Source organism: Epinephelus moara, chromosome 14, assembly GCF_006386435.1.
Source record: "Epinephelus moara isolate mb chromosome 14, YSFRI_EMoa_1.0, whole genome shotgun sequence".
In the NCBI taxonomy this organism is placed as follows: Eukaryota; Metazoa; Chordata; class Actinopteri; order Perciformes; family Serranidae; genus Epinephelus; species Epinephelus moara.
Genome location: NC_065519.1, coordinates 4,250,792 through 4,263,168, shown reverse-complemented (window position 1 = coordinate 4,263,168; position 12,377 = coordinate 4,250,792). Strand labels below are relative to the sequence as shown.

The 12,377-nt window shown below is 40.8% G+C and overlaps 1 protein-coding gene across 1 annotated transcript in view; it reads right to left on the bottom strand.

Moving 5' to 3' along the window:
* mdga2a (MAM domain containing glycosylphosphatidylinositol anchor 2a) overlaps positions 1-12,377 on the bottom strand; it is a 142,099-nt gene that overhangs the window by 21,074 nt on the left and 108,648 nt on the right. The window contains exons 9-10 of the mRNA XM_050062290.1: positions 8,109-8,381; positions 1,943-2,091 (exon numbers count right to left, since the gene is read on the bottom strand). Coding sequence (XP_049918247.1) covers positions 1,943-2,091; positions 8,109-8,381 — 422 coding nt within the window. The remainder of the gene's footprint in view (positions 1-1,942; positions 2,092-8,108; positions 8,382-12,377) is intronic.

Sequence of the window (12,377 nt, the reverse complement as noted above, 5' to 3'; positions counted from 1 at the left end):
TCTTTATCCACTGTGACAGTTTCCTCCTGTTAGCGAAATGCTAATAATACATAATGGAAGCAGTGTTAGCATTAAGTTTATGGACCCTGACAGGTGGATGTTTGTGAATGTGTGGGCTGACAACGTCATATTTAGGTTCTAGAAGCAGCTGTTTGTTGGTGGAAGGTTGTTGGTTCAAATACCTGAAGTTTCTTTAACAACTGACCTGAGAGCAGCAACAGTCTGTTTTCATATTAAAGAATTCATATCAGACTGACACAGATTTTTAATGATAAGGGCTGTTTATGTGTTTGTCTATCAGATATGATCATTTTTCATTAAACAATGACTCATTTTTACTGCATATTAACACACACACACACACACACACACACAGTCCTCTGATGAGTTTAATCTCAATATTTTTACTGGCTCATAAACCCTGTGGACCAGTTTTACTGCCTCATCAGGTTTTATCGGCTGTAACCAACGACATCAAAACAAAACAAAGACTTCATTCTCATGTTTTGTCACATTTATGACTTCAGACATCAAACCACTCATAACAGTTCATATACATGAACACGGAAAGTTATCAGATTAATAAAATCTTATTACCCGGGTCATAAAAACAGTCTGGTTTCTATATCTAATCAGTAAATTAAAACCAACATACTTTCTGCTTCGAATTGTTGATATTAAAATGTGATTCAGATTTTTGTCGTCATGTTTGAATCATGAAGGAATCAAATATATCGTTGTTTTCTTATCTGATAGCTTAGATGAGATTAAAACAAAATTAATCATTGTGTATCAAAGTCAGAATCTGAACCATAAAAGGGCCATCACAGGAATAGTCTGATATTTTAGGACATTATCTGGTCGATAGGGACGCCGAGGTACTAGAGCCCTGATGGTCTGTGCACTTTGTCAGCATGATGTTTATTGTTCTATATTGTGAGGTTTAATGTTTTTTCTATATTCAGATTTTTTTTCTTTATTTATGTACAGTATATTCATACTTTTTCTCAAAAACAATCCTCTTATGTAATTTCTGCCATAGTGTTGATCATGGCTCTCTGGTCATTGTACTGTGATTGCTTGCCTCCTATTTGGAGCTGTATGTGTACATGGGCTGACCAAAAATGGGAAAAAAATATATATATATTTTTTATCATATTTATTATAATTAATTATATAATAATTATTAAATTTATAATTATTATGATTTTTCCCCGATATTTACCAGGAGTGTGACCTGATTGCTGACTTGTTGGACATTTTCTGTATAAATGTGTATAGTTTTTAAATGTCATTATCCAGTGTTTATATTGAATGAGTGAATAAATTGATGATTTTTATTCCGGTTACATACATCTCAAGAAACAGATTATTTCACACAAATTTTCTCACAGTCATTAACTGAAAAAGGAACAGGCTAAAGCCCCTAAAACTCTACTAGGTCCTCACAAGATCGATGACTCTGCAAGGTCCTCACAGGGTTTTAACTTTACTGGGTCCCCAAAGGGTCTAAAACTCTAGGTTCATTTTTTGGTTGACTATTAGATTTTTATTTTATATGTATTTTATTTTTGTATAATTTTATTAATCATCATTTTTTACTTTAAGATTTTCACTTGAGTGTGTGTTTGTTTCTCCTACTATCATGACTTTTCAACCCTTTTTTTTTAAAGATTTTTTGTGGGCATTTTTTAGCCTTTAATTGATAGAGCAGACAAGTGTGAAGGGGGGGAGAGGGGGAGTGACATGCAGCAAAGGGCCACAGGCTGGAGTCGAACCTGGGCCGCTGCGGCAACAGCCTTGTACATGGGGCGCCTGCTCTGCCACTAAGCCACCGACACCCCGACTTTTCAACCCTTAACAGTCTTCTTGAACATGTTTTATGTAATGGGATCAATTAGATTTCGGAGCGTGAGGTTTGTTGATGACACTGTGTACTGACCTGTCTGATACCGAGTCTGTAGGCCAGGATTCGGTCCACGGCGTTGGGCTCCATCTGTGTCCACTGCAGCTTGAAGCCATAGACTCGAGGTCTGTTCTGCCACAGAGCGCTGTAGGTGTCGTAATAAAACTCCGGAGCATAGGCCTTCCCTGAGGAGACAGAGGAGTCAGAGAAGGAGAGAAGTCAACTACGACTCCAAAAATGCATTTCACCAACTAAAGTCCAATCACAGAGCTTCATATACTGTTAAGTGTCCACTTAAGATTTGAAATCGTTTAAATCGGTACAGATTTTGGATCAGTTTGTGATGAACGTAGACGCTATGGTGGCGAAGTAAAGATTCAAGTAAGTCACAGTGTCCATGTTTGTTTGGTCCACTGAGAGAGAGAAGACGGAGAAATGATGAAAGAGCAAAAAGACAGAGGAAGAGTCAGGGTGTTAATCTCACAGGCAGCAGGATTATAAAGCTCAAGTTAATATGACAGTAAACAGTGTGTGTGTGTGTGTGTGTGTGTGTGTGTCAAGAGCACATCTGTGTAGTAGCATGTTTGTATGTCAGCTCATACACACACACAGTCAGCATCAGTGTGTTTTGTGTGTGTGTTCCTGCTGATGTGCAGGCTGGAGGATTAAACCACTGAAGAAGAAGAACTCACCTGACTGGACGAAACTTCCAACATGAACGACCTGATAAGAGAAAGCTGAGTCCTGATTGGCTGACACAGCATGGTGACTCAGACTACTTTTTTCTCCTAAAATTTAATTTCAGTGGTTTGAAAAAATAATCCTAACTCAAGGTCCACTCACTCATGTTTTCTACAGACCGTGGAACGGACTTTACTCAGACGCCATGACAGCTGAGAGCTCAATAAAAAATGAGCTAAAACACAACAGAATATTGGCCCAAACAAGAACCACAACACTAGAAAATAATGGAACAAATATTGGACCAAACAAGGACTAAAACACTAGAGAATAATATTGGGCCAAACTGAGCTAAAACACCAGAGAATATTGGACCAAATACTGGACCAAACTGAGCTAAAACACCAGAGAATATTGGACCAAATATTGGACCAAACTGAGCTAAAACACCAGAGAATATTGGACCAAATATTGGACCAAACTGAGCTAAAACACCAGAGAATATTGGACCAAATATTGGACCAAACTGAGCTAAAACACCAGAGAATATTGGACCAAATATTGGACCAAACTGAGCTAAAACACCAGAGAATATTGGACCAAATATTGGACCAAACTGAGCTAAAACACCAGAGAATATTGGACCAAATATTGGACCAAACTGAGCTAAAACACCAGAGAATATTGGACCAAATATTGGACCAAACTGAGCTAAAACACCAGAGAATATTGGACCAAATATTGGACCAAACTGAGCTAAAACACCAGAGAATATTGGACCAAATATTGGACCAAACTGAGCTAAAACACCAGAGAATATTGGACCAAATATTGGACCAAACTGAGCTAAAACACCAGAGAATATTGGACCAAATATTGGACCAAACTGAGCTAAAACACCAGAGAATATTGGACCAAATATTGGACCAAACTGAGCTAAAACACCAGAGAATATTGGACCAAATATTGGACCAAACTGAGCTAAAACACCAGAGAATATTGGACCAAATATTGGACCAAACTGAGCTAAAACACCAGAGAATATTGGACCAAATATTGGACCAAACTGAGCTAAAACACCAGAGAATATTGGACCAAATATTGGACCAAACTGAGCTAAAACACCAGAGAATATTGGACCAAATATTGGACCAAACTGAGCTAAAACACCAGAGAATATTGGACCAAATATTAGACCAAACTGAGCTAAAACACCAGAGAATATTGGACCAAATATTGGACCAAACTGAGCTAAAACACCAGAGAATATTGGACCAAATATTGGACCAAACTGAGCTAAAACACCAGAGAATATTGGACCAAATATTGGACCAAACTGAGCTAAAACACCAGAGAATATTGGACCAAATATTGGACCAAACTGAGCTAAAACACCAGAGAATATTGGACCAAATATTGGACCAAACTGAGCTAAAACACCAGAGAATATTGGACCAAATATTGGACCAAACTGAGCTAAAACACCAGAGAATATTGGACCAAATATTAGACCAAACTGAGCTAAAACACCAGAGAATATTGGACCAAATATTGGACCAAACTGAGCTAAAACACCAGAGCATATTGGACCAAATATTAGACCACACTGAGCTTTATAACCAGAGAATATTGGACCAAACCAAACATCTCTTTTTAGGCAGTATCAGGTTTCTCTGGTCCACACCACTGTTCTGTGGACAGCCTTCATACAACCCTCAATTAACTGACCCAAACAAACAAATGCATCAGAGTTAGCTTGAGGGAGAACACAGCCTTACTGTTGAACAGGTATTTTAGTGAGTTTGAGAATTTCCTTCAAGAAAAGAGACACAGAAAATGAGGATGTTGATGCTGTGGAGGCACATTAGGCAAAGGAAATGTCAAGGTGAATAACAGAGAGGTCCATTCAGTCTGAATATCAGCTATGATCTAAAGTCAGACTGATGGAAACATGAATAATGAAAACATGAAGGTGAATCTTTTCTGCTGCTTCGACTCTCAGAGACAAAGGGAAAATCCCAACATTGAACTTTAGTCTTTGTGTTTCTGTGAAGGTGTGAGGAAGGGTCGTCAGGTTGTTTCACAGTCTGATGTCAGAGTTTCACTTCTGTTGTGTCAGTTTTATTCTTAAGCTCTGCTGTCATCTCATTGGCTGCTGCAGGATGAGCCAGGTTTAAAATGCCACCGGCGTGTTCACACCTGATTAACAACAAAAACTTCACCTCAGCAACGACAAGCCCGACATAATCGCCGTCATTTTCCATCAGCTCTCCATCCTGAGCTTACAACTTCCCCTCTTTAACTGCTTTCTGCTGCTGCCTGCAGAACGCGCTGCTGCTCGCCGCTCGACGTGATAAGAGGCTTAACGCCGGCGTCGAGTTTACAGGAAGAGTCTCGCAGCGCTGACAGGGCGTCTCTGCAGGGGAGCTTTCATCAGGAGAGCACGGAGATATGCGTGGACTCAGCCGGCACTTCCTGTGTGACGTCTGGTGTTCACAGAGCACTCTCAGTCTGAAGATTCACTAACGACTCAACATTTATATTTGAGATCAAACCAGCCTTTTATCTTCTACCTTGATATGATTCTGGTAACCAAACTCAGGGTATCGATGCAACACCAGCGCTCCGTTTTCACTGCAGCTGCTAAAATGTCAGTCCTCCTTCTCTGAACTGTCCTGCTTTATCAGACTAAATGATAAAATGTACTTCCTCCATGCAATGGGTCTAAACTACAGAGCCCTCAAAGGGTTTTTTCTGAACATTTTTTTGGTCTCTCGCAGTGACAGTATCAAAATTCAGTACTGTGTGACAAAATTCAGCTCTAAGTAGTGCATGAGGTGAATAATAATAAATGTTTTCCCCTCGAGGTTTACCATAGCTCATACAACAAACTCATATACTCGACTGCTCCTGACAACAGCTCTTGTACAGACTCGCTGCCCCCCCACACTAGAAGCCGAACTGCAGCCTGCACCATGAAAGATAGTGAACAGACCACCTAGAGAAGGGATATTTAACTTGTATATTTCGTTTATAACCCCCTGCCATCGGGGCAATGTTGCAGGATCAACTTGCAACCATTTGCGAGTTATGTCTTTCCTGCTACTTGCCAAAAGTACCTTTAATTATATTTCTCTTTGTGTGGGACAGTTTCAGATATTTTTCTGAAGTATAATGTAGCAAATGAGTAGACTTATGCCGGGTTCACACTACAGTACATTTTGTCTGTGCCGACAGTCACTATGTCACATTAGGCGATTGTTGAGTCATAAAATCGTGCCTCGACTTGGCCAACAGACATGACAGACTACATGATGGTCCACACCAATCATCCCCGGTCGTCTTTCATGATGTGTGTGATGTCATCGGGTTATTCTTGTCCTTTTTTTATTATTATTACTATTATTTCAGCCACTGTGTCTGTTCAGGGGACAAACACCTTTGTATAACTCTATGGGTGAGTAACTACACTAGAAGCTCAGAGAAGCGTGTAAGACTGTGACTCTGATTTCTGGTCTCAACTCTGGGTTGTCAGGGTTTTGAATTACTGATGAACTTGGACAGGTTCCTAGATATGAGAGCAGCTCCATCCAAAGTGGGATGAATGCCGTCTCTCCTAATCAGACCAGGTTTTCCCCAGAAAGTTTGCCAATTATTTACGAGGCCCACATCATTTGCTGGACACCACCTGGACAGCCAGCGATTAAATGATGACATGCGGCAAAACATCTCATCAGTGGTCAGATTTGGGAGGGGTACAGAGAAAACTATGGAGTCAACATAGTTTTTGCAAATGAACACACCAACGCGACATTAATTTTAGTAACCTCCGATTGGTGTAACCGGGTGTCATTACCGACAACGTGAATAACAATCTTACTGAATCTACGTTTAGCCTTAGTAAGCAGTTTTAGATTTGACTCAATGTCGCCCGCTCTGGCCCCAGGGATACGTTTGAATATGGCCGCTGGTGTTGCTAACTTCACATGTCTCAGAATAGAGCTGCCAATGACCAGAGTTTTCTCCTCAGCGGGTGTGTCGCTGAGTGGGGAGAAACAGTTAGAAATGTGAACAGGCTGCTGGTGAACCGCTGTCTTCAGCTTAGTACCAAGCTTCTCTCGGACAGTTACCCAACCTCCCGGCCGGCGACAGACAAACGGGAGCAGATCAAAAGTAAAAATATAAAAATACAGAGGGAATAATAAATAACGGCCCGTTTATAATGTAGTCTGTCTCGCTCTATGTTACTATTGGTCAAAGTGATGGGAGCAGTAATGAACGACAAAAAGAAAATCAAACATGCTAGACTTTTTGTTGGAATGTCATGAGGTGTCCCAAACGTGGCATTGGTTGTCATTAACTATGACACACAACACAAGATGAAACAATGGATTATCACGTACGACGCTCTTTGTCGTTCATGATCCGAGCTTACACTGTACGACGCTGCGTGGGGCTAAAATCGGGCTGATATCTTGTACTGTGAACCCAACATAAATCCATTCCAATTATGTTATGAATCTCAGCTGACCAGTATGGTTATATTTTTGGGCCCAGAAAACATGATACTGATTGGACAATGAGTTTCTGCATTGTCTCCAGCAGAAGTCCCGCCTCTGTAGGCCTGTTCACAATGCTGTTAGTCATGATAAAGAATCTCACAAGCATCTTTAGCATCTCAAAAATGTGATTCGTGTGGAGGAAGAAGAAGAAGAGGAAGCATTCCTTACATTTCAGTAGAGTCGTCGCACTGTTTGGTGCTAAATGTTGACTAAAGGAAATAAAGCAATGTAAAAACTGAGGATGTGAAGAAATGTTTGAGGATTCACAGTTTATGAAATGAAACGTGAAGAAACATCTCGGTAAGGTCCTTTGAATAATGCAGAGAGGTGTCAGAGGTGCGAAGAGAACAGATAAATAAAAAGTTCCAACACACAGACGTCTGTTGTGTTTTAGCCTCGCAGACCTGAAGTGCTCAGAGGAAGTCAGGTACTAAAGGCAGGAAGTTTTTTTCATCTTCCCGCAGACACTAACGTGTTTGTTGTCACTTCAGATGTTTGAGAGGATGTGAAGGTTTCCTGAAGCTCTGCACATTATTATTTATGACACATTAGAAAAAACACAAGAACTCCCCTGAGGAGGCTCTGCTTCAGTCTGCCAGCACGCAGGATTTAAAGATGAAGATAAACACTAATTAATCATCATGTTCTCGTCTGAACGCAGCTCAGAGTCCCAGCAGACCTCAGGCCTGTTAACACAGCTCATCAGCAGCTGTACTGGGTTCACTGGGAGACTGATACTGGGAGACTGGAGGAATAAACCTCACCAACAGATACACTGGGTTCACTGGGAGACTCATACTGGGAGACTGGAGGAGGAAACCTCATCATCAGTTATACTGAGTTCACTGGGAGACTATAAACCTCATCAACAGCTACACTGGGTTCACTGGGAGACCCGCTGACCTGTTCACACCCTCCGGTCTTAAACAGTGTCCCATCATGCACCAGTCAAGACTCACCTGTAACCAGGAAGGTGCAGCGCCCCGCCCCGGCCTCGTTGGTGATGTCACAGGTGTACTCGCCGTAGCCCTCCCTGTTCAAAGCTCTAACCAGGTAGCTGGTGTCATCACGCTGGTCGCTGAACTGTCCGACCGTGAGGAGGCGGGAGCCGAGCTTCCACTCGTACCGCAGGAGGCGCGCCGGGTGAGCTCGCAGCAGGCGGCAGGTGAGGCTGAACGCCCGGCCGAGAGCCTGACGGATCTCTGTGTACACCGGCTCCACGACGGGGGGGACTGTTGGAGACGGAGAGACAGGAAATATGAGACGATACAGCAGGAAAGACAAATCCCCAAATCCTAAAAACAACAGACCTTCTTCATAAAAGTAATCTGGTTATCAAATCTAAACATTTAAAATTAATTTATTTATATACTTTGTTTGCAGAAACTGTTCAACAGCTGCACTTTATTTTCACCAGCTACTGGATCCAAACACTGGAGGTTGTGTTTGACATCTGAGAAGCTGACCAGATTAAATTATTGATCTGGATGAGACTCCTGAGACTGATGTGATCACCTGTGAAAACACAAACTGTGATCACAGAGTGATGCTCCATGTTTGTGTCTCTAAAAGACAATGTTTGGAGTGCAAATGAGCTTTACAAAAATTACATTAACGAGATGAGTTTCATTTTGGCTTTTCATCAAGTTACTGATGGAATATTTTAAGTTAATTAGCTACAGCTGATATAATCTGTGATGCGAGTCGTCACCTGGATGTTTTCTACATTTGCTAATAAGACAGACTGAGGGGATAAAAAATGTCTCTTGAAGCTCAGTGAATTAGAGGCTTTAAGTTACCTGAAACTGGCTCCATAAAGAGCTCAACTATAAGCACCATTCAGAATATTTCCATTTAATCAGATAGAGCTTTAAAGAGCTGCAAGAGCATGATACTCAGTGGATCTGCCCCCACACACTGAGGAGTGATGACAGTTGACAATGCTTCAAATATGAATGCTGCTGCAAAGAGACTAGAAATTCTAAAACATGGATGCCTCACACACACAAGATCTACACTATCAGCACAGTTTCAGATGAGTGTCACCAATTCAGTATCTGACCAAATGTCTCCCCTTCTGTTCCTGAGATATGACGTTAAGTAATGGTCAGAAAACATTATGAAGTTTACCTTTGACCTTTTAGATATAAAATGTCATCATTTTATCCTGTTAGACATTTGTGTGAAGATTTGTCAAAAATAGTGTATGAATTCTTGAGTTAAGGCCAAAAACTTGTTTCCGGAGGTCACAGTGACATTGATCACCAAATTCTAATCAGTTTATCTTTGAGACTAGGTGGACATTTGTACCAAATCTGAAGAAATTCCCTGAAGGTCTTCTTGAGATTATCATGTTCACGAGACTAAGACAGATGCAATGTGACACTGACCTTGCTTTTTGGGCACCAAAGTCTAATCATTTTGGATGTTTGTGCCAAATTTGATGAAATTCCCTCAAGGCTTTCTTGAGATATTGCATGGATGAGAATGAGATGGACCAAAGTCGAATCAGTCATCACTGAGTTCAAGTAAACATTTGTGCCAAATTTGAGGAAATCCCTCTAGGTGTTCATGAGATATCATGTTCCCTTGACCTTTCTTGAGATATTGCGTTGATGAGAATGAACCAATGTAAGGTCACAGCCACCTTGACCTTTGACCACCAAAGTCTAATCAGGTCATCATTGAGTCCAAGTGGACATTTGTGCCAAATGAAGAAATTCCCTCAAGGTTTTCTTGAGATGTCATGCTCACTAGAATAAGACAAATGCAGCGTTACAATGACCTTGCTCTTTGGCCACCAGTATCTTATCAGTTCATCTTTGAGACTTAGTGAATGTTTGTGCCAAACTTGATGAAATTCCCTCTAGGCTTTCTTGAGATATCATGTTCATAAGAATAAGGATGCAATGTTACAATGACCTTGCTCACTGGCCACCAAAACTGAATTAAGTCATCTTTGAGACTACGTTAATGTTTGTGCCAAACTTGATGAAATTTCCTTAAGGTGTTCCTGAGATATCGCGTAAATGAGAATGAGACAAATACAATGTTACATTGACCTTGCTCTTTGGCCAAATTTGACAAAAGTCCTTCAAGGCTTTTTTGAGATATCGCGTTGATGAGAATAAGGTGGATGCAAGGTTACAGCAACCTTGACCTTTGACAACCAAAAGCTAATCGGGCCAATGTTGAGTCCAAGTGGACGTCTGTGCCAAATTTGAAGAAATTCCCTTATCCCGTTCCAGAGAATGAGATGAACAACCAGGTAACATAATGCCAGCAGCCACAGCTATCACCAGCACAGAGACATAAAAATCCAAACAGACCCTTTTTTGTAAAATCAGGTGTATTTTCAATAATATTATATCAATAACTACCCTATAAACTTTGGGGATTTTACATATTATTTATGTGTATATTATCGATATTTAAATCATTAAATCAAATACTTCCTTTAACTTTCTCTTTTCAGGACAAAAACATAACATATTTTCTGCTTTTTAATCAATAAAAATACATTTCTGTGATGTTTGTTTTTACTTTAGGTTGTATCTTGTTATGTCTGATCCTGGAGGGACCTGATCTCTCCACAGAGATCAATAAAGTCTAATCAAATCTAATCTGATAATCTGATCTGAAGTTGCATCTTGGCTCCATGCTCAGTGTGTAAATGAGGCTGTTTGGAGATTTTCAGGCCATCTGGGAAATTATCATCTGGTATCTACAACACAAACAAACACACACACATGCAAACACACATGTTGGTTTCAGTATACTTATGAGGACACTGTCATAAAGGATGACTGTGAGCTCGAGCCTCACGAGTTTAATGTTTATGTTATATTTATTTAACTCTTTTGTTTTAACTTTGAGCATCCTTGGATCGAAACCTCTGGACCTGCATATTCATACAAACCCAAAGACAAAAGAAAAACTGTTCTTTCTTGAGTTTAAAATCCAAAGTTAGTATTTAAAACTGTCTGAGGAAAATCAAATCATTAAGTTTCATCATTTTTTGTGTGTTTGAACAGACTTGTTGAACCTGACCTGACCTGAGAGTTCAGTTTAATACTGGCTGTATTAAACTGATAAAATAAATAATACGTCTGAATAAATCCAGACTGAGAGAGACTAAATTTAAGTGGCTGCTGCGTCTCATTTTCCTGCTCTCTCACTTCACTCTTTAATGAAGCCAAAATGCCTCTAAAATAACCTTAAACCTCTTAAGAGTTTAAAATATTTAAAGTCAGACGGGCGTTAACCTCTGTGTCGCAGCACTCTGCTAAAGGGCACAAAGGCAGAGTTGGATCTGTCTGTTTAAATCCCTCCAGCAGAACTTCCTCTGAGGATTTCAGCCACATTACAGGTGTCACTTCACAGATTAACGTCCTGCTGTCAAACACGGATCAACAGACGAGGGACCGGCAGCTGCAGGCGACCGTTCTCTGACCTCTCTGCAGCATAGAGACAGTATGAACGCTGCCTGGCTCCAGGGACGAGGCAGCGACAGCTCCGCATCTTTAATTCAGGCAGAGAGGTCAGAGCAGGACGACAGAATTCGAAACTGAACAAATCAGAAGCTAACGTGGAATCTGAGGTCGTTATCAAAAAAAATACCCCATCAGTTAGATTGGTTGTGTTTGTCTGGTGGACTCTTAACTTCCTGTGCACAGGTCTGTGGACGTGTCAGGTTAGTGATGGAAGGATTCTGATATTAGATCTGATCATGAGAACAAAACAAGTAAAGACAAACTTTCAAAAACATGTCTTAGATATTTTTGTGTGCCTACATAAGCCCCCGATTGCACAGAAAGCGTTTTAGGAGTTGGAGGCGGCTTTTTGTAATTGTTTTTAATGAGAATGAAACTTTTTGCTCGCGGTTTTTGCAACGTGCCTGGCGTTTCCGCCGGAGCGTTCTGAACTCCTTGAGTTGAAAAATCTTTAACTCAGAGCAGAAAAATGCCTAAAGTCATCTCCGCCTTTTTCCCATTGGCCAATCGGATTATTTGAGAGGCAGGCCCTCTGTGATGGTCATGACAACAAGTTTACAGTTGGTAAACAATGGAGGAGAAACTGGTGGTAGTGGTTGCTGGATACCCAGAGCTATACAGCCTGATGATAGACAGCAGGTTGTCAAACTGCCCCTGAGTCATCCTAAAATATGCCTGGAAATGTCCATGATGGAGGAGAAGCTCCTGGACCAACTGGTGGTACTCCCCATGATC